Source organism: Acanthochromis polyacanthus, chromosome 10 (genome assembly GCF_021347895.1).
Source record: "Acanthochromis polyacanthus isolate Apoly-LR-REF ecotype Palm Island chromosome 10, KAUST_Apoly_ChrSc, whole genome shotgun sequence".
NCBI lineage: Eukaryota > Metazoa > Chordata > Actinopteri > Pomacentridae > Acanthochromis > Acanthochromis polyacanthus.
Genome location: NC_067122.1, coordinates 21,423,801 through 21,446,605, shown reverse-complemented (window position 1 = coordinate 21,446,605; position 22,805 = coordinate 21,423,801). Strand labels below are relative to the sequence as shown.

At 41.5% G+C, this 22,805-nt stretch overlaps 1 protein-coding gene across 3 annotated transcripts in view; it reads right to left on the bottom strand.

The window, feature by feature from the left end:
- The window catches only part of LOC110948118 (A disintegrin and metalloproteinase with thrombospondin motifs 2-like), a 122,194-nt gene that overhangs the window by 3,677 nt on the left and 95,712 nt on the right, over nucleotides 1-22,805 (bottom strand). Inside the window, exons 5-21 of one of the 3 annotated variants that reach the window (XM_051954235.1) lie at nucleotides 13,431-13,514; nucleotides 11,530-11,686; nucleotides 10,609-10,714; nucleotides 9,060-9,203; nucleotides 8,071-8,203; nucleotides 7,307-7,339; nucleotides 6,086-6,199; nucleotides 5,844-5,989; nucleotides 5,374-5,549; nucleotides 3,391-3,524; nucleotides 3,180-3,303; nucleotides 2,603-2,683; nucleotides 2,342-2,505; nucleotides 2,024-2,180; nucleotides 1,226-1,361; nucleotides 831-1,038; nucleotides 490-619 (exon numbers count right to left, since the gene is read on the bottom strand). In XM_051954235.1, the coding sequence (XP_051810195.1) occupies nucleotides 490-619; nucleotides 831-1,038; nucleotides 1,226-1,361; nucleotides 2,024-2,180; nucleotides 2,342-2,505; nucleotides 2,603-2,683; nucleotides 3,180-3,303; nucleotides 3,391-3,524; nucleotides 5,374-5,549; nucleotides 5,844-5,989; nucleotides 6,086-6,199; nucleotides 7,307-7,339; nucleotides 8,071-8,203; nucleotides 9,060-9,203; nucleotides 10,609-10,714; nucleotides 11,530-11,686; nucleotides 13,431-13,514 (2,227 nt within the window). The remainder of the gene's footprint in view (nucleotides 1-489; nucleotides 620-830; nucleotides 1,039-1,225; nucleotides 1,362-2,023; nucleotides 2,181-2,341; nucleotides 2,506-2,602; nucleotides 2,684-3,179; nucleotides 3,304-3,390; nucleotides 3,525-5,373; nucleotides 5,550-5,843; nucleotides 5,990-6,085; nucleotides 6,200-7,306; nucleotides 7,340-8,070; nucleotides 8,204-9,059; nucleotides 9,204-10,608; nucleotides 10,715-11,529; nucleotides 11,687-13,430; nucleotides 13,515-22,805) is intronic. The other 2 variants (XM_022189512.2, XM_022189513.2) reach the window with 2 other exon arrangements.

Here is a 22,805-nt window from a genome sequence, read left to right as displayed (position 1 = left end):
CAGATTCTGAATAAATGCCACATTGAGCAATAACTGTGGAAATTTCAGGCTTTCATCTTTAATAATTCCTGAGATATTGTCATCCAAACTTAGCCTCACATTTCAAGTGCAAAATAATGTGCTTAAAGTGGTTTGAAGAACATTCTTCAAAAAAGATTTTCACAGAAAGAAATGCATTTATATATTATTTATATATACTAATGTAAACAATTTAGGCAAATCAGAGCTGGATGAGCATAAATTTGGTGATTTGAGATGACCCTATAGAAAAATGTTTTCATTCATCTCAAACCCAATATTTCATCGTTTTCCGTCCACTCATATTCTAGATTTTCAGCTCTTCACTTTCAGACTTCCCAGTTTTGACATTTATTTCTATCAGGGACGGTTTAGAAATTTAGATAGTTTTGCTCAGGTGAATAAATCTGAGCGTCCACTCAAGTGTGGTTTGGGAGAATATTTATGGGATGGAGTTCGCTCAGCACTCACTGGGACATGGTTCCAGGCGACAAACTCTGATGGTGTCAGGCTTACTGTCCAGACACAGGCCGATGGTATTGTCTCTGGTTTGACAAAAAGCCTGTCTCTGCTGGGTCCCATTACCACATGTCACTGAACACTGGAGATACAGGAAACACAAACAAAACAATGCATCACAAAATTTAAAGCAGTACAAATGCATGTAAAATTAACGAGCATTGTGTCAAAATGCGGATTCGACAAAGTCTTGTGAAGTGTTTTCCTGCAAAAATCCTTATTGTCTTAACATATTTTTCTAGGTTTCAAACTGTTGTTGAACCCGCCTGTCAACCAATGTTCAGCCTGCATACCTGTGACCACGGTCCAACTCTCCACTGGGTGAGACAGGGGTATCGGTTGCAGGGTCTGCGGGTCTCGGGGCGGTCGTCGTTGCAGTGTTTGTTGTGGATAGAACGTGTGGTGTTGTCATCGGAAGGCTGGACACAGCTGACCGAGCGGATTTGCATCCCCGTCTTTCCACATGGTTTGCTGCAGTTCTGCCACTCCCCTGTCACCCAACTGGAGAATATCACAGGAAGGAGAGAAACAAGAGTTCTGAAGGCACTAAAAATGTTGAGTTGAACAACTGCAAAGTTCGGGAAATGGCTCTCTCAGCGCAATAAAAGCCTGATGTTTCTGAATCCCAGTTTGTTAGACTCCCAAGTTATATCTTTGCAGTTAGTGTCGTATATAATACAGTACGTACATTGGTGGAGGGCAGGGCTTCTGGTTGCAGTCTCTGGTGTCTCCTCTGGGCTTCATGTTGGACTTGTTGCAGAAGCTTTTGTGAACCATCTTGCTGTCGACTTTTCTTCTGCAGCCATATCGTAAGTACTGTTTACCTGCAACAACAATGGGAAGAAAAATCTAACAATCGCAATAATAATGCAATGACATGCATGCAAAACACAGGTCGGTCATTCCACTTCAATTCATCAAATTTAAGAAAGGGCTACGCCAAACCATCTCTTATTTGTCAGATTTTTTTCAGTGTGTACGTATATTATTAAGTAAAACAAGTCACAGGTAACATTTTGAGTAAAAAAAATATAGCAAGCCATTTTGCACAATTTTCTGTGGAGCGATGTTTTAAGTGTGATGACTTGAGAAATAATGTAGCTGGAGTCTGAAATGTAGCAGGCTTATGGTACCACTTTTCATAACATTGTTTGAAGAACTATGAGTTTGGAAGATCACAATTTTTCATTTAGTACAGTAACAAAATTATATAAGTCTTCCAGCTAATATCTTTTCCTCCATAAGTTATGCCTCTGACTGGTACCGTACTCTAGATTTCTAAAGCTCCTATTGGCGCCAATCACAGGAAAAAATACTAGCCTATTAGGATGAAAAATAAAAATGTTATGGTTGGTGGAGTATCGGAGTAGACAGAAACATTTACATTTTTCAACCAAATTTTTATCATCATAGAACTGGAATGACCTAGGTAAGGGACTTCTGAGAGCCAAGTTTGACCACAAATATTGTCTTTGCTCTACTATACCTCCACCGCAAGGCTTGGAGCAGTAGGACCATCTCTTTGGGGCCCACTCATAGGCACTGTCCTCTACCAGCATGTTGTTCTGAATGCCAGAGTCACTGTCCATATTCATCATGTACTTGAAAGACAAATTCACATCCTCATCCCCATGTAGTTTCATCTGCAAAACAGAGATCATCAATGACTTTCTAAGAATTGTGAAAGATAATCAGTATAATTTCAGGACAAAAAGTCAGAGTTTGAGTATCATTTAGATGATCATATGTAGAAAATACACAAGTAACCTTGTATAATCTGAAAGTAATTCATGCCACTGTGTACCATGATGAGAATTCCATGTCGTAGAGGGCCGGTGGTCTGAAGGGTCTCCTTGTCATTGTCGTTCTCATATTCCCACTCAACACCCTTCTCTATGACCGAGCGGGATTCTGGATACTCGTTTTCCCCATTTAAGAAGAACAGTCCTGATGCCACATTCTTAACAGCTGTAGGCGAGTGAGAAACACAATCCAACTACAGTCGCACAACAGATAGTATATAAACATATGCACAAAAGGGAAACAAGGGAAGGGTTTCAAATACCCAGAGTGTGTGAGGTTGACTTCAGCTCTTGGATCAGTAAGTGTCTCGCTCCACGGGGGATTTCAAGAACTTTGAGGAAACCTGAAAAGAAACAGACATCGTGTTTGCGACTCCAAAATCAGTCAAAACCCCTTTAAAGTTCATTCTATAGTTTCCTGACAAAGAGCCTCTACTAAAGCTATAGTAAAGAGTTCTTACTCATTTTAAATAAATATTTTCATTCCTCTGTAGTTAGAATCTCTGCAGGCTTGCTTATTACCATCCAGAGGTGTAGGTCTGTCCCGAGATCAAGAGTTAGATAATATTCCCTATAAACATCAGCTCATAAAGCCAGGCTTGATGTAACTTCTTGGCAGTGCTCACATGGAAACATGTTGGCTCAGATCTCAGAGTTTTAAGGTCAGTTTTACAAATCTTCCTCTAGAGGGCGATGTTTAATTAAACATCACAACATAAAGAGGAAAAGAGTCCAGCCTGTAAACAAATGAGACGGTCCAACTATTTATTCTGAATGACGGACCAAGTCAAGTCTGTCCTAGATTTAAATAAGGGTTACCGTGACAGTTCGTGTGTTCACCTTGTTTCTTGGCAGTGCGTGTGATGGTGTCTTTGATGGTTTCGCAGCTGGAGTTGTCGCCGCCACACACCCCACACTTGTCTTCCTGCTTTGAGGAGCCGACCACACCATCGCAGCCCACTTTCTGTTAATGAGGACATGGAAAGTTTGGCACATGTCGATCTGAACGCACGCAGCTGTCTCGCTCTCGGCCACGCACAGCATCACTCACCTCACACTCCCCGCGCACACACACACTGTGAGGGTCCTTGTAGGAACAGCGTGTGCCATCCAGAACCATTCTCTGCATGAAGACCACATCTCGCGTCTCCTTCGACTGGCAATGCAGGTGGCAGCGTTTGTTAGCTGGGAAGAGGCCAACACAAACGCACATTCAATATGATAATAACGGTTCAAACGATCGTCAGAATGTCACACTTGAGATCCACCTTGATGATTTCATGTTTACAACCGACATATGATTCTTTTCTGTTCTCAATGAGCTCCCCGTGAGTCAGTGTGACACTGCCTCATTGTGCCTGTCAGAGTGAGTCATACTACAACTACATGAGCCCCGAGAGACAAAACCTGGCAGATCATCCCAGTGAGAAAGAACACTCCTACTTCATCACGTTTATTACAGATGGCCACATTCCAGAGACCTTGTCTTATGAAGCTTTGACACTAATAAACAGGTGGCAAACATGCTGCAGAACTGCTGAATTACATTATGAGGCGAAAACACATTTTTGTCCCGTTGAACTGAGAATACAATGCACAAATTCCCTTTTCAGCAATCTGAATGAAGGCTCTTCTACTGTACTGCCCTGTGACAGTTGAGGGGTCAATGTCGTACAACTGCAGAGATTGAAGAAAGTATTTTTAGTTCCAGCAAGATATACTGTGCATTGTTTGCCTATTCGATGTAAAACTCTCAGTGCTGTTCCTCATTCTTCGACATTCTGATGTACAATACATTCATATCAACAGATAATCAGTTTCTTCATTTTCAAGAACCCCAAATTATCTATTGAGGTTCTCTTTGGGTCCAGCGTGTTAATTAAAGACTCACTGAAGATCTATTTTGTACACACTTCTCTACAAGGAGTTCTGGGAGACATCAGATCCTATCTGTGTGAGAACACAGAAAACAGCACAATTTATCTCTTTAGATGTAATCAGATAAACCAGAGGGATTGATGACATTCTGACTACATGGTTGAACAGCCACACACACACACACACACACACACACACACACACACACACTGCAGCCTCAACTTTCATGTCTCTTTCCTCAAGAGTACATTTGTTAACTTGAGGAAAACACCCAAACAGAGACATAGAAACATAAATTTGTCACATAAATACTACAATTTCACATTTGGAACAGACATTCTCTTTTTCTCACACTACTCAGGAGATGACAGACCATGAATGGAATTCAATTTCACCTCCCTGTTCACTTTTTTCCCTCTCAGACACACAGACAGACATGCACATGTGCTTGCACACTCACACACGGAAAAGTAATTTGAGATGGTGAAAGCTGTGCTGAAAAATATGGCATTTAGAAATAATAAGGATGAAGAAAAACAATTTAGCGAGGCTCTACTTAGCACGACCTCCTTTTAGATAGATAGATCAGCACTTTTCTCGAGGGCTGCCCTTTAGTTGGATGATAATTTAATATGTATCAGGACGACAGTGACACCTCTACTTGGAGGCGGTGTGGATCTGACAGCTTCAAGCACACATACATTTAAAACTTCTCATGTAAAGTGGTTTTGGGTATTTAATAGAGAGCTTAAGTTTTGAGCCCCATTGTGAATGCGATTGCTTGTCCATATGTGCCAAATGACACGAGCATGGAGGAAATAAATGGAAGAAGAAGGGGGGTGGGGTGGGGGTGGGGGGTAGGTAAGGTAAAATGATGTCAGTGAACGGTCGGGGAGAGAGAAGAGTTCAAAGAAGATTGTTTTTAAAGAGGCTGAGGTTTGTTTTTATGGGAGGGTGTAGTCATACCTCAAAGCTGCGCTGAGACTCAGCAGGACAGCCAGATGTCAGTGACCATAACAGAACACAACCTCTAAATATAAACCCTTTAAAACCCAGAAATGGGTTTGCATCAGCTATCGCACGGCATATCATCACTAAATGTTCATCCTGGTCCATATCTTCACATGACTGCTTCCCATGCAGGTGTTGTACTCACGGTCTGGGTGTTCATAAGGCAGCCAGTGGTGCTTGTTGCTGTGGACTTCAAAGCGAGGGTCCCAAGCATGGCATTGCTCCTCTCGTGTGTCGCTGTAGATATCCTCACACTCGTTGGTGTTGCACATCTGGAATTGGTAAGTTGCCCCCACGCAGGTCCGGCCCCCGTTGGCTGGTCTAGGACGGTTACAGGGCAGAGGACACAAGAATTTTTCTACTCATCTAAAAGTATTATGCTTCACTTCTGAAACACATTTGCTTTTATTTGAAATGTTCGGCTAGAAATGATATGTGTAACAACTGGACATGTTATCTTGCTCAACGTTAATGGAGCAAATTGGTTTCCCAAACAGGCGTCAGTGCAGCAAATACGCAAAAGCCATATCAAGATATGTCTGCTTAAGAGCATTCCTAGAGCTGAATTCTGTATAACTGCATGCTTTAGTTGCATTTTTATACACTCTGGCATACCTTGGATTGTCACAGTCGCGTGTACGAAACTGTACCCCTCCTCCACAGGTGCGGGAGCATTGGCCAAACTCACTCCATGAACCCCAGTTTCCATCTTGCTTTATGATGTCAGGAGTCAACCAGATACAGTGACCTTTAAAGCAATGCTGCAACAGGCCGAGGATACAGGACAAAGTTGCTATTTGTATGCAGTATACAATCAAACAACTGTAGACAAACATAGTACAGTAGTGTGTGAATACCTTCCCATTCCCACACATGGTACCATCAATGGGTGGTCCTTTCTTGGTCTTGCAGAAGAATGGATTGTCTGGGTGGCTACACCACAGCTGCTTACATGGGTCAAATGTGCGATACTGTGGGGGACAGAGAGAGATTTCTTCTTACAACCGAAAGGTCTGATCAGCATTGTAAACTCTAGGTAACAGGTCAACCATCATGACAAAGCTGAGATGACACTAAACACCGAATAAAGGAAACGAAAGTAGAAATGGGAAGAGAAATATCACAACAACGATAGCCACAACAGTATTATACCCAACAACAACAACACTGACCCTGTGCTGAGTCACCGCACTGTACACTACGCTTCACTGAGAAACACACAGCCATTCATGCAAACTAAACCGATGGATGATAGAGAGACGAGACTCCCATAATGAGACAGCCTGTGGTTTAATTATGTCACAAGGGAGGTCAGAGGGCAGAGGGCGAAAGGTTTAGAAGCCAAAAGGTTAGGCCTCAGTGACCTCTAAAATGCCCCTAAACACAGATCAAGGACCAAATTGTCCTCCTTGTCTGATATGAACCATAGATGAGGAACCACCAAACTGACCTGCAGTCCAGTGTCTGAGGGGGCGTGCCCTCCTCCCTCCTTTCCACAGACTTCCCTGCCCACCATGACCCCAGAGGACCTTTACAGGTCAGAGGGCGAGTCACAATCAGTGGCTAGACTGTGGTAGGTAATCACCAGTTACATCAGACTGGAGGATCCTAAAAGCTGAAGTGAAACATGGAAAAACAGCCTCTGTTCTGGCTAACCCTTTCCCCTTGGATGGGAAAGACATCTTTCCAACCTTTTCCACTCGTTTATAGTCATGAGAGTGCCAATATAATGAGGCTCTTCCTGCCAGAGCTGCAGTGATTTAACACAGATTTGCAGGAGAGGACTCGGGGTATGGTACTGTTCAGCTGCTGGACTGCACCATAGCCGCTGAACCAATGAACCAACCAGCAGAGTCAAGGTGTTTTAAGGGATTTTACAGCCACTCTGAGCATTTTAGAATCCTGCAGGCTAACATCCAATATGACAATGGGTAGAACAGAGAAACAAAGTACAGTAAAAAAGAAAAGTACGTAGCAACATTACAAACAGTTACAACTTCAGAGGACAGATAGAAAAAAGAAAATTGGAGGAAATAAACGACGGGCCACATGTCTTCCGGGAGGTGGGGTCACCTTACCTGCGTTCCTGACTGGCCCGCCTTTTGTAGCTGAAGGGGAATGAGTTTGACAAGAGAATAGAGGGTAATCTAGCAACGTGTGCAAAGCCCCTGAACAAGCAACAGCTTCCCAACAGCGTGCCACAGTGGCTTCACAGTCATAGAGTGGGTGAGGGTGACTGGGGGAGGTAAAGACGGCTGGCAAGATGCTGCAGCTGGGTGAAGCTTGTCTACTGTGTGAGATTTTTAGTTTGTTTTCTTTTGCATTTACAAAACACTGTTTGTGACAGGTTCATGTAAAGGCACTGTGGTATCAAGGCAACTGCAGTGCTATAATAAATAAATAAATTATTCCTTATCAGTAGCATTAACAACAGAAAAAAGGAATAGCTATCAAAACCAATTACCTGCTTTTAAGCAAGATGTCAATCCCACCAGTGGCCGGGAGAGGAAACAGAGGACATCAGAAGAACGTGAATAGATGTGTATGTGTGACTCATTTCATTACAGTGTAGATCAGAGATAAGAGATGTCAGTACTGTGCTTAGTTAATGAGGAAAACCTTTGGAGCTCAAGAGTTCCCATTAAAATGTGTATATATCACAGTGAAATTCAGCAAACCTCGAAATTAATTCAACACACTGAATTCAAAGTGACTTTTAACATCTCTCAAAGTGATGCCAAGCTTGATTGGCCGCCAAGTGATGTAGAGGTCGCCATCAGTAGGCCAGTGCAGCTACTGAGTGTTAGTAAACTAAGTTAGTGAAGCGACTGGGATCTCTTACCGCGGTGCACATTGTGTAGCCCACACCGAAGTCAAAGCGACACTGCTCATTCATGGAGTAGTGCAAACCGGGCAGCTGAGGCAGCGACGGCCAGTTGTGGTCGAAGGGGTCGTCACGGAGACAGTCATAGGAACTGTAGGAAGAGTCAAGAAACGCGTTTTACTCAGTTAATTGATATGACTGGTATAACTGTCTTATAATTGGTGTATTAATTGTATGATTTTTTCACATTTACCCTTTATTTATTTACTTATTCACTTCATTTTTTACTCTCACTATCATTATTACTATTTTTGGCCTTCATTAATGCTTTTATCTTCTATTTTTGTTGTTTTTTCCTTATTTAGAAATGGCATTTTTAGTTTGTTTATTATTTTTTGTGTTGCTATTGTATTGATTCATTTTGAAAATATTTTACAATACTAACTATTTCTCCACTTTTGCCTCTCTGGTCTTCTCCTTCTGTGTAGATCAACTGGCCTTCTTTTGTTCAGTGGTCTCCCAGAGTGCGCATCTTTTATTTTTTGCTCCGTCTGTCAAGCACTTTGTAGACTCTGTTATTAAACGGTGCTATACAAAAACTATTCTCATTTCGGCTCAGAGCTCCAATTCATCTCATTGCTTTATATGCAGTAATTTTGTTGGATTGTCATGTTTTCAGAAGCTGTCAACACTTTTTTCTTTCAAAGTTAAAGAGCTCCATAACTTGAAATATTGTGCTTTCACCACATGAAATTACCACCATATCATAGCAGTAAGATTTATGTACTCTATAAAATAATATTTTTAGGATGAAACAATTTTACATACACTGAAAAGTAACACAAAATATCAACTAGATGCAAATGTAAAATAGTGATGCCAGTATTGACATTTAAAAGCCCATCTAAACAAATCCTTCTCTCTGTGATGGTGTGTGTGTGTGTGTGTGTGTGTGTGTGTGTGTGTGTGTGTGTGTGTGTGTGTGTGTGTGTGTGTGTGTGTCTCACTGAAGATAGCGTCCCAGCTCCTGCATGCTACATCTGGACCAGTGAAAACGGTGGAAGGCGGCTTGCACCAGTGGAGCCATGATGCTGCCCATGTGCACCTCATCTCCACAGCGGTTTCCCTGGCCATCGTGCTCCATCCCCAGCCTTCACAGAACGAGAGTAAAGAAAGAGGACAGGAGAAAAGTAAAGGGAAAGAAAGAAGACAAACCAGCGGAGACAGATTGGGAACATGTGGGCGGAGGAACAAGGAACAAAAGAAGGAGGCAGTAGCAATTTACTCATTAGATACTGACTGAGGTGACCAACGGACCAAAACTGTACTGAATCAAAACAGCCCCTTAAAGGTCCCATAGCGTGCCACTTTTCAGGATATCAATGAAAGTCTTTTGTATTCTCAAAATACCGTGAAAAATGGTTCATTTTACCGTGACTATATAACCCTGGTTTTAGAACTGTTCCAAACGGACTGTTTCAGTGTTTATATCTTTAAATACAGCTGAGCTGCTGCTGTCTATGCCCCTTCAGGAAGAAGACTCTCTCTGCATCTGTGATTGATAGCACACAGTAGAACAGTTGACCACATGGCAGCTGACAGACATGATTGAGTGTACGAGAGGAAAAATTTCTGTCGCTTCTAGCTTTCTGAGTGATCATTTGCCATGAAAATTCACGAAATTCACAGCAGTAATGTTGTTTTTATGACACATATTTGGTGAATTTGTCAGATGCTTATAAAATCTCTATTTTAGCAGTGCACAGTTGCTGACTGAAAAATTCTCTGAAGTGGCTGCTGGTTCACATGCATTGCAATAAGCTGCATTTCAGTCACCATTTCATATTTGTTTTGTTTTCTGACAACAGAAACAGTAAGATATGCAACTTAAAATAGCTTTGTTGGTAATGTGACTATAAAAATGCAATATATGTGAATATGTGAACACCGACCAAGCTAAGGTTGTACTAAAGTACAACTGGTGATGTCAAAACACTGAGTAACCCTCCCAATCATTGTTTATATGTTTAAGCTTGATTTTAAAGTTTCCACCATCTCTAAATGTCCCTCAGTGTTACAGTTTTCTTGAAGCTCTGACTTGTGGGCCTACAATCAAAGCTAATGGTAGCGTTAGCCACTTTAGCTGCACATTATGCCAACATTAAGAATTTTCCTACTGTTGTGGTGACATTGACCTCAATAATAAAATGAATCCATCAGGTCTCCAGTGCTGTAGATGCTGGAAGTGCATCAATACTCTTGTGTTTGTTCTTGCAGCCAAAAGCAGAACATCTGGTATGCTTTGCTAATGTCTGAGATATTTTGGAGCTAGGCAGAAGCAGCTCTAGAGAAAAACTAAACCTGTTGGACTGAGAGGCAGGTGCTCATCCCGAAAGGCTCACCTCAACTATCATAACATCTTCTACTTTACACCTTTTAGATTAGAACAACCACAAAGGACAGTAAATATGAAATGTCACCATACGGGGCTGCTCTGTTATCTTTTGCTGCAATACGCTAGTAGGCTTGAACACATCATTATGGTAATGTACTTACACGTGTCCAGTCTCGTGTGCCACCACGAACGCAGAAGAGAAACCGTCCTCGTGGTTCAAAGTGCAGCTCCTCACTGGATGACACATGCCAGTCACTGGGGCGTAACCTTAGCAAACAGGAAGAGAGATTCTTAAAGATTTATCGATTTACTGACAAAAGACAGTTTGTTCAACCACTCGGTCAGTCAAGGATGAAGTTTAATTTCGCGTCAGTATTGTATTTGCTCATTTGAAAGTATATTTTCAACACAAAAGTTTACACCAAATGTACACTAATCTAGTAGATTGCGTCACAAACACATTTTAACAAATTTTAGGTGTGGAGTTCATATTTGTCAGTTATGTCTGTAAAAGATTAGTGAGACCAAACCAATGAGTTGACCATGCTCACTTTTCATGACAATCTGATACTTCAACCTAAAGGTTTACATATAATACACAGACACACACAAAGGAGTTTCACCCACACATGAGGGCAAATGTGTTTGCATGGCCGTGTCTAATCCTAACCCTAAACCGTCGCCTTCCACTTCTACATATGCCAATCTCCAACTCCCTGTGTGCTTGTCTGTCCTGTACTGCCTTTAATTGTGGAGCTGTGGCTGGCCCTTCTCTGCCTATTGATTTTCTGCTGCTGAAGGCTGAGCCCAAGGGCAGCTGAAGGGCTTCTGGATAGCTAGGCCACTGCCTTTAGAGGCCTCTCCCCTGGGCCTGACTGTTAGCCTGTACTCTGCTGCACAGAAAACCACCAACCACCAAACCCACAGTGCACTATGCAGCTATATGAGGCAAAGGAAGGAAGAGGGCAGTTTTGTGTGCGTCCTCATGACTTCATGTTCTTGGGAGGGTGAGCAATGTGGAAATGCATATTTTACCGTCCTTTTAACCAATTAAAAAAGATTGTGTGCATGTTCTTCACCACCTTGCATGCCCGTTGGGCCAAATTCCTGTCGCGTGAGGAAGATGGCGTGGTCGTGATACTCCGCATCCCCTGTGTCTTGCTTCTGCTGCAGAAAGGCCCAGCGACACACGTTCTCCAGACTCTGAGATGGGTTCCCCAGTTCAATCAGACTCATCGACTGGAACCAGAGAGGGTGATGCAAACACACACACAAAGGGAAGGAGAGAGGAGGGTGTAAAGATTATACAAAAACAGGAAACTAAAGATGATTCTTGTTTCTCAACATTTTATTAAACCCTGTAGGGGGCAGTGTCACAATGTTATATCTTGTCAGCAGATCTTGCAAATTGCTGAGGTGTATAACACACACACACACACACACACACACACACACTCAAACACACACTCAGAGGGATGCAGAGTACTTGCAAAATATTAAGATTCTGAACTGATGATTTCAATGACGAACATGAAGCCGAACAAAGAGCTGTCCATTTATGAGCTCTGCACTAATAGTCCAAAAATGTCCAATGACTAAATATTTACTGAGGATTAAAATGCATAATGTCAACACTCACACTAACACAAACGTCTGCGATTCCTTCCGTTCACCTTCACCTCTCGTGCTCTCCCTCATTAGGATCTCCGCTCACCTCCCCTCCCTCGCTATGTTCTGCTAACACACGCCTCTCCATGTCTGTCTTCCGCTGATTCCTCTTTTGCCTCTTTCTACATTTGCTCGTTGTTTTCACACATGCACAATACACAGCTGAATCAAACAGCGAGTGTGTGTAGTGTGAGTGAGCTGCACTGAAGACATATGGCCTTGCCTCTGCACACATGATGGAGTGTGAAGTCTGTACTCTGCACAAACACGTCTCAGACAGAGCGCACTGTACACGTGTGCGATTTCTCATGTTCATCGGTGTATGTTTCTCTGCTTATTGCTTTTAATGATTTAAAGAAATGCATTTGGAATGGTGCGCCATGTGTAGATGTTGTGTTGGAGTGTGTGCGAAGTGTGGGTGTGTGAGTGCGCCTGCATTCAGGGTCACATAGCCAATCTGCAGGCTGTCTGGGTGCAGCTCTGTTGCCACGGTAATTGGGAATGATGGACAGCCGGAGCTTTGGCTGAAGCTGCATAGGGGCTGGCCCAGAATGACCAATGTAGTGTAGTGTGTGTGTGTGTGTGTGTGTGTGTGTGTGTTGGGTGTGTGTTTCCAGAGTTCCACTGGGACTGTAGACATGTAGAGAGAGCAGAGGAAGAGATAAGGCTACAGCAGCACAAGTATATCACAGAGCACATATCCAGCAATAAAATCACTTGTATCATCCGTTGGGGTAATCCCTGCCCTCCTCCATTCCAGCCACATCTTGCTTTATCTCCCGTTTTCTTTCCTCTGCTCAGCACAGCCGGGCAGATAGAGTTACCGTCGAGAAGAAAAGGATGCTCCCCCCATTGTCCTGTCTCTCTCTTTATGAATGAGGGAGGGCTATCATTGATTGTTTATCTTTGCCTGGACTTCCCATGATTCTGTGCTGCAGCCTTCTGGGAGGAACGATGATTGCATAACGGGCAGAGTTTCTGTGTGCTTTGGTGCTGAACTGTGAAGGCGTGCGACTTGAAAACACTCCCCTGGGATGCTGCATGCTTTTAGTTCCTCTTTTGCTCAGTCCACTGGAATAACAGGCTCTGGGCATCAGCATGTGCTGATGAGAGAGTGTGTGTGTATGTCTGTGTATTTGTTTATGACTCTGTGTGTACGACTTGGCTGTGCTTACTGTAGGTACTTAAAGCAACTGTAGCAAAATCCTAGCATCAAACACAATGCTGATAGACAAACACGACATCAACTTTCCAGGAACTGCAACTCGCTCGATTTTTTTTTTCCAGAAAGAAGCCGTGTCTTGACAGGCCTTACCTTGCCGTAGCCCAGCATGATAATTCGCACCAGCACCACATTGATTTTTGCTCCCAAGGACTGATCATGATAGATCTCGTTCACCTGCAATCACACAGAAAAACGAGAGGGAAAATGAGTTTCAGTGGGAGAAATGAAACCATGTACAACACAGCAGGATGTAAATCCTTTGATCATGCATTCTATAGTAAGGTTATAACTCTAAGCCTGCAGCTACAAATAAAATAACATAAAATTGTGGAAATACATTTATCTGCTTTCTTGCAGAGAAGACTGATATCACTCATGCACATATACGAGGTACAAAGCCAGAAATCATATCTTAGCTTAGCATCAAATCAGAAAACAGCAGGAAACTCGCATGGCTCAATCCAAAGTTCACAAAGGTCACCTTAAATCACCTCAAAAGCTCACTGACAAGTTGTGGTTTTTGGGGAGACTCTTTCTTGGCTGAGTGTCGGGACACCCTGGAGCCAAATGACACATTATAACCTGGATATAGTTTTATATTTAATGGACAGCCATGAAAGCAGCAGTGATCTTTTTATTTAACTCCAGTTTCTTACAATGTCAACTATTCCTCTTGGGAAAAAAACAAACTGATTCGGTCGAGATGCTCTTGAGGTATTTTCCAGAGCTGAATTTGTCAATTAGAATTACAACACCAAAGCACAAATATTGTTCTGATAAACTTCTCATGACAGATTTTTAAATCATTCTTAAATGACTCACCAATCATAAATAAATCAATTAGTTACAAATTATAACCCTGGTTTTCCAAAGCGGTAAACGGAACAAAAAGTAAAACAAGTGAGCAAAAATTGGACTGAAGTTTCCCCACCGGCAACACAGTGACAGAGAAAGAACCAAAAAAGAGAGAAATGGAAGGTTAGGAGAGTGCAAGGAACTCAGTTTCCCATGAGCACAGATGCACAGGAGATGAAGAAGATGCAAAGGATGGAAAGCGCCTAATGCAAGGAAACAAGGTAATGTGTGACAAGGGAGATGCAGAAAGCACTCTAACACACACACGCGCGCGCACAAACACAGCCAGAGAGAGTGGGGTAAATTGGCACTGGAGTTGAGGCCTGCTGTCCTCAGTGGCTGTGCGTGGTGCCTAATGAGGCAAAGGGATGTAAAAACAGACAGCCATAATGAGATGGCTGATGGACACGCTGCGGAAAAGGTGACGCGCACACACACACACACACACACACACACACACACACACACACACACACACACACACACACACACACACACACACACACACACACACACACACACACACACACACACACACACACACACACACACACACACACACACACTGTATACACACATGCACACACAGAGGTACAGAGATAAGAAACAAAACTGCAGACACATCCAGCAAGCAAAAAGGTATGAGAGAGAGTTGAGGAATGCTACGAATAGACACAGAGAGGCAGAGGGGAGAAAGACACAAGAAGCTGAGCACAGAGGGGAGAAGAAGCTCTGAGGGAAAAGGGTAGAAAAGGAGTGGAAACGGTGCATTCTTAGAAAACAAATACATCACGGAGCTCCGGAGAAGAGGTTTTAATAAAGGAAGGAAAAATCCGGAGTAAGCTAATGTTCCTCTCCACACGTGGTGAAAGTTGGAAATTCCAGCATCCCATTAGGAAAAATCCAAAGGAGCAATCCTTCAAGTCAGAATCCCTAATTTGCGAACCACAAATAGTCTGGAAGACATTTATTTCATTACATCAACATATAAACATGTCCTTCACGTAAAAGAGCTTTACGTGTTCAGAAACCTCAGAATAAAGTCATGTTTGGTTTTCAGCTGTGCAAGGCCTTTACATCATTAGAGACGTGTCAGTTCCCAGCATTCTGAGCTAACCTGCTAATTTCGTGAGTATTACTATAATAGCATGAATGACGCAATTTTGCATTAAGTATGTCACATAAAGTGGCCATCAGCGGTTTCCTGAGTTGGGACACTTAAAATAATGCAGGCTGCAATTAGGCTGTGACTTTCTGATCAACTTTAAATGGAATGCAGCATTATTTTAGAGAAAAGAGAGCACGGGTTTTGAACATATGGCGTTGAAAAACAACAAAACCACAGTGTCTAGTGTGGATCAGAGTCTAAATGACTGGCTGTACTTTTAAATGTGTCTTTCAGGAGTTTCCCTAGAAGCCAAAGCTGAGACATCTCAGGGAATGCAGCTTGGGTAATCGTCTGACAAAGCAAACTAATATTAATAAAAAAAACGTCCTGTGGGACAGTTTAGTGTCCTGCACAATATCTGCAGAATTCCTACAGGACCACTTTACAATGAAAACATACTCCTGAGGGATTTTTGTACATTACACAAGTTCTCTCTACGGACAGCAGTACTCTGACATGTTCGGGATTCTCTTAAAAACAAGGTGCTACGTTTCAGCTGTTTTAGAACACAGAACAGTCAATACTAGTAACACATTCAATCCATTTTTGAACAAGTATGCGGAAGTATGGACTCAAAAAGTAAAAGTGTAGTAAAACATAAAATTACAACTCAAGATTCTGCATTCCAGATTAATAACAGATGCATCAGCAAATTGCACCCAACATATTTTAAAAAGTCTATTTGAAGAAACATGTTGTCTTATAATATTTTGCTGTTGAAGTTTGCGAGAGTGGAGCTGAATCCTTGTAATACGTTGCCTGCAGTTCAGCACACTTTAAAAAATCTTTTTATTTTACATAATCTGTTTAGTTCAAACAGTTAATTTTGGTCATTTTAAAAAGAGACATGTTCAATAAAGTGATTTCGATTCACTATCACAATTTTAAGTCTCGGTTTGGGTAATTTTTGCAACAGAGCGGCACATTACAGACGAACAGCTCAGTGGCCATTTGAATTCTCCTTGTTTTTACAGTTTCTGGCTCTGATGAATGGTGTAATTTTGGCAATTTTTCTAAGGATAACATGCCTATCAAACCCACTGGTGAGTTTTAGGGTTCAAGGGGTTAAAACTTTATTTTCAATAGCTATTTTCCCCTGACATGTCACAGAGCACACAGTAGCAAAAACACAGAAATACTCACACAGCAGCAGCAACCAAAAGATGACATAATGAGTGCAATTTTCATAATTTATTCTTGGACTGGGTAACTTTCAACATTTGATCATTGGTTTCAGCTGACATGAAGGATGGAGGAGCAGATGGGGAGAGCTGGATAGTTTGGGACACTGGGGAAGACGGGGGAAAGTTTTCTTCCAGCGCCTTCAGTTCAGCGTTCTGCTGTCCTCTCAGTTTAACCCCATCTGTGACTGCATGTGCAGTTTTCATCTTTGCTATCCGTCTGACTACCTATTGGTAATTCTGCCTCATTCGGTAACATCCGTCTCACTCCCTCGTTATCTTGGCAGGCTGAAGTGTACGCGAGGAAGTGACACACAACGGTTCTGTGGGTGTGCGCTGTGTTTGTTTGTCTCAGATGAACACGAACACTTGGGTGGGTCAGTTTACACTTGGCCTGATCCAGCCCGTTTCCGTGACAACTGTTAAGCCAATTAGGGGCAGTTGACTTCCAGGTGACCTCGACACCACAAGTCCCATTCTAATGAGACGCATGTTCACGCACGCGCGCACACGTGCACGGAGGCAGTGTGGTGTCCTTCTAGTACCAACTTTAGCTTTATGTGCTGTCATGCTCTTTGACACTCGCATACAGCTGGACACTTAACACACAGATGCTGAATACTAGAGGACAGATATGCCACGGCAATTCATAATCCAAATCACACCCACATATTTGCAGAGATATACTCACCCATGCATGCAAAAAACACACACATACACACATATCCAGAGATCCTCGTTAACATCTGCGCAGACATGCCTCTCATTGATGCTGCTTGCTGTCCTCGGATGTTCTTCTGGGTGATGTCACGTGTCATTACCACCCAGGCGACATTTCCAAGACATCCTAATTTTTTTCCCCGCTATGTGCATGTGTCCTTCCATATGTGTATTAACTACAAATGCTTCACAGAGGTCAGCAAGGCATAAAATCATTACCGTCAGATAAATAATGCAAGAAGGAGCACAAAACTGAGTGTGAAGGCGCGAGGAAATGAGAGGAGCTCAGAGTAATCACCATAAGTAGTAATTACTTCATCATATAAGTTACAGCTGTAATGCAAATACGTATGAATAACGATGATTTCATTCGGTTATGCTCCTTCTAATTAGAAAAATAGGAATGTTTACAAATAAAATTACTGCAAATAAACCTTCAGTGACATCAGAAAACATACATAAATGAAAGAAGGTCACAGAAATGTTAATTGTGGCAAAATAGGGAAAGTGCTTCAAAAGAAATAACAAGGGAAGCATAATTCAGACGGAAAGTCATAAACAGGAGACAAGAGCAGGTCTGTCATAGAGGAGTGAAGTGTGGCTGCTTTTAATCTGCACTTTATTAGCTGCTGACACCTCATCTGCAGGTTCACAACTGCATTTAGCACAACACTGATACCCACCCTCTTCTTCACATGGTATACAAGGAGAGAATTATCATTAAACAGAAGAATGATCAGTAGTAATACCTTAATACTTCTGTAATAATGTCTCATACACTGATCTTGTGTTTTCATCAAGACAACCTGGAGACAAGACCTAATATAGCGGCCACAGAAATTTTTGTTGAGAAACATTTTGGAAAATATGCATTAAAAACACTCTCAGCTGCTGATGAGACAGAACTGAGTCATCAAATATAATTTGGCTGGAGTGACACATAAATTAGATAAGGCTTTGGACAGCTTTTCTACATGTTTTTGTCAACACGCACGGAAACATCGAAAAACTCAAAACCCAGAGTTTGAGTTTGAGTTCTCAATCTGACAGTGCTCCTTGCATATCTGTGACACTTCCAGCTAAAAAGGTGTCTATTATTACCTGGACTACGTCTCCTTTCCCAGTTCTTCCGACCACTTAATAATAGGACGTTTCATTGCCTGCAGGAGCTTTGGTCAAGACAAGACTGAACGATGTGCACCGCTTCCAGACAGCTCTTGCAGAAATAATTTTTGTATATTTGAGGCGAAAATGTGCAGACAAAATACACTTCGGTATACTGATATCCCTCATCAAAATTAAACACACACACCTCCCTCATCATCAGTGACTATTTATATCCATGGAGAGTGTGATTAACACCTTGTGGCACCTCTGTAAAGGTCTTCCTTAATGGGTGAGAGAGACAGATCACTGCCAGCAACAGACTACAACCGTGATGGTCACCGCAGGAAGATTATTACAGTCACGTGCAGAACACACCGTATTTCACAGGGATTTTCACCTCTATGGTTTTACTGTTTCCGGATCACTGTATCAATTTGTATGTTAAACGTGTTCAGGTATAATTTATGCATCAATGTGCAAATGTAATTATAAATCTGTAGTATGATTTTTCATGTAAACATGAGTAAGTGTGGACTATCTGCCAAGTCCGACTCTTTTCTTCATTACTAAAGAAGCGCTTATCAAGTCAGGAGTCAGGCAATCGGTTTCTATGACTGTCAAAAAAAGTAGAGATATTTTTGATCTGCCAGGAACCTTGGAGTTTTTGGTATCTAGCAGCACAATAGAGCAGTTTTTCTACGAGTGGGTCCCTGTTTAGTTTTTCTACTGATTTCATGCATATAGAAGTGCACTCTAATGACACCATATGCATTCCTACTAATGTTCACACTCCTACACTGACCTACAGGTGGCACAAAAATTCAACATTGCAGCAACAAGAAGAAGATTGGTTGTAAACAATGGACAGTATGTAAACAAGGTATGGTTCAAATAACTGATTTTCAGAAAGAAAGAAATCAACAGTTGACACTGTATGGGATGCGAACAGCAGTCTTCTGTGCTAAAATGTTACACATTCAGATAAATAGAGGACAAAGAATCACATTTTTTTGCTGGACAACTTGAGTTTGACTAAAACAGACTACTCTATTTGGGTCATTTTTTGAATAAACTTTTAAGAGTGTAAGCTGGTAAGAAAGTGTTCCCAGAAAGATTTGTCATACTTTCAAAATCCCAACGGTGCTCAACTACTTATCTGTAACATGCCGTTATGTCTGAAAAACTAACTACATACAAGCTTAAAATAGTGACACTTCATCAAAATCTGTTATTTAAAACACTTTGCCAGCTGCCTCCCATGACCCTCCACAGAATAAAGTTGGAATAGCAAATGGATGGATGAATAAAATGTTCAACTGTGCTAATGCAAGTTCATCAACAATGGAACGCACGTATTAACATGTGCTTTTGAAACAATGGTATTCGTAAAGAGCACATTATGTAATAAAAAATAGTTGTCCAACATAAAATGTTTATTTTTCTTATGTATGAAAACTTATGGCCCACTCTGTATAATTGGCTTACTTTTTGTGACATAGATGACATTTTAGCTGTTTTCAAGTCCTAAAATCAACATGGCCGCCTATAACCAAACACCACATGGCATTTTTAGAGAAAGATTCTACAAAATATTATATATACAAATGAGTAAAATTGAAATTGATCTATAAAGATATTGTAGTAAATCTGCTGTCATAAATCCACACTTGACTCACATACCACTCTATATTCAATAAAAGCCTTGAAGTTTTTTTCTTCAGGAGGAAATGACATCATGTGAAGCAGGTCACATGATTTGGAATTAACACACTTCCTTGAGAGGTGTTTTTTTTAATGGGTAACTTAGCTGAAAGTGATTTCTCAGACACAGATACTATTTGTTATTTTCCATATAAAATTTGACATATTGCCAAAAAAGAAATAGTTGTCATGATTATTTCAGCTTAATAAAAAGAGCAATTTTTTTAATAAGTTCATTTTATTATTATTTAGCTAATTAGAAGGTGGTTGGTATTAAATTTGGATGGCTATTTATTTGGCATTTTAGTGATATCCAGTGATTATTTTATTAATAAGTGATTGTTTCCATGATAAATAATTATGGAATTTGTAAAGACATGATCATAATGAACATAAAAAACTTTTTTTTTTTTAACTTTTAATAAAAATGCATGCAGGATATAGCCCATTGACTGCAGAAGTCCCTCAATTATATATTGACTCATACATGTTGATTTCATTTTAAAAAAAAAGTAAATCCAACTTCTCTTTTTTCTTTTGTTTTCATGATTTATGAAACGATCTTTGTCATGCGGCATAAAAATAAAATACATCTTTGGGTTCTCTCTCCTTCTTGTTGTTTATATGCTGCTTCCATAGAGACACAGGACTTTAGATTGCAGAGGAACAATGTGACAAGAGCAAAAAAAACAACAAAAAACCCAGACACTGCTTGGGGTTGTGAGGGTTAAATGTGGCTAGCTGAATTAAAATATTTATAGGCTTTTGACATTTTCTAGGCAAGCTGCCTCTGCTTTTCTCTGGTCCCTTTTTTTTAAATATTATTTTACATTTTATGTACATGTTAATTTGTGTTTTGGCATGTATCTTTAATTGGTAGTTTACAAAAGATCACATGGTCAAACCTGTTCTTTGTCCATTGATACAACTGAATAAAAAGCCAAGAAAAACACATGGGAAAGGAGTGGGAGCTGAGAAGAATCAGCAGGACACACATTTAACTCAACATACACACTCAGAAACACACACACATTTTGACACTCCTGCTGAACTCTGTAGACAGGACTTAGTGGTTTTCTGTGGGAGGGCTTTGATGTCCTGCAGACAGCAGCATCGTCCCTGATCCTCCACACTCACACACAGCCATGTTTGTCTCACTTCAGAGGACAACGCATTGACCACCTGGAGACCTAACCAAACCCTAATTACCACTTACCTAAGCCTAACCTAATGCCTGACCTGAATCTTTACCGTCACCTGACCCAACCAACGCTAACCTTAGGTCGATAAAGCCTCCTTACTAAAACTGAATGATTTACATGCCATCCAAAACTGATTCAGGACCCTTCAATTTGACTGTCTAGGCAGATTTATGGCCCCACAACATGGGTAAAAACAAATACACAGACCCACGCACACTCCCAGTCCACCTTGACCCTTCACTCACTTCAGTAGTGATTCAACCAGACGAAACAGACATGAAAGAAATAAAGGAGAGGAGGAAGATGCAGAGTCATTACAAAAGACACACATGAAGATGAGAAGAAGAGCGAAAACTTAGCCTAGCCATGCTAGATCCCATGTTTCTGACGGCACAAGGGTCTAGGGAAGCTCGACAGGGAGGGAGGCGGGCTAAAAGGTTGTCTATCAAATCCCTCTGCAGCAGTTGGGTAGGTATACAACCAATCAACGCAACGAATAGGCTGACGTGGTTCCGAGAGCACCGGCGGATTGTGTGGCTAAGTCCCATTAGCTTCCCAACCAGCGGAGCCGCGGAGCCAACTGGTATATTAAGGATTTGCCATATCCCGTCGGCATAAGTCCAAATACGTCTTTCTTCTCAATGAAACACTTCAGTGCCGTCCTTTGTTTATCTTTCAAGTTGAATTTTAGCTTCAAATCTTTAAGGGCTGTGGCCAAAGCCGAGTCGAAAGATAACTGTTTATTGTGCGCCGGTTGTTTCTGTCAGAATCGTCACGCCTCTGTCGTCACTTAGTTACGCCCGCCTTCTGACTCTACACTTCATGGTGATTCGTCCGGCCAGTTTTAGGAGAATCCAACCTCGAGCCTTATGGAGGGTAACTAGACCCACCCTGGCAGAGAATTAAATTTGTTGCCGTGGGTTGTCTCACGCGGCTAGGCTAGCGAAAACTAGCACTGCATAGATTGTACTTTTACAGAATAACCTCCTGCACTGAAACACAAGCTTTTTGCACATCATTTGAAGGTGCCGGTGCAACAGATGCTGTCACAAAAGACATGCCATTTTAGGTGAAATGAAAGATTAAACATAAACATGTACACAGAGATCTAGTCTACAGGAAATATTTAATTTCCTGGTTTGGGTTTAACAGAATTCATAATATAAAATGTAGCAAACCAATTTAAATTATTACAATATTGCACAACTAGCAAAGAAACAGCAAAGCAGAGAATGAATGCATTCCTACCATTGCAGTGTGGCTAAACAGTTACACTATCACAACAACTCAAAGACTTGTCCTGCATATGAATACCTTCAGAGGGCACCTGTGGCAAATATATCTTCTAAATGCTCTCTCCTTATTCTAAATTTACCCCTTTACTAAAAGTATGTCTTCTCATAAACCTGCCTTATCGCTCACATTACACTTAGAAAGTTTTTTTTTTTTTTTTTAGATCGTTGAGGATTTACTGCCTGAGTCAGGGTGGAGTAACAACGCAAGCTGCAGCGCTGCTGAGAGACTGAGAGGG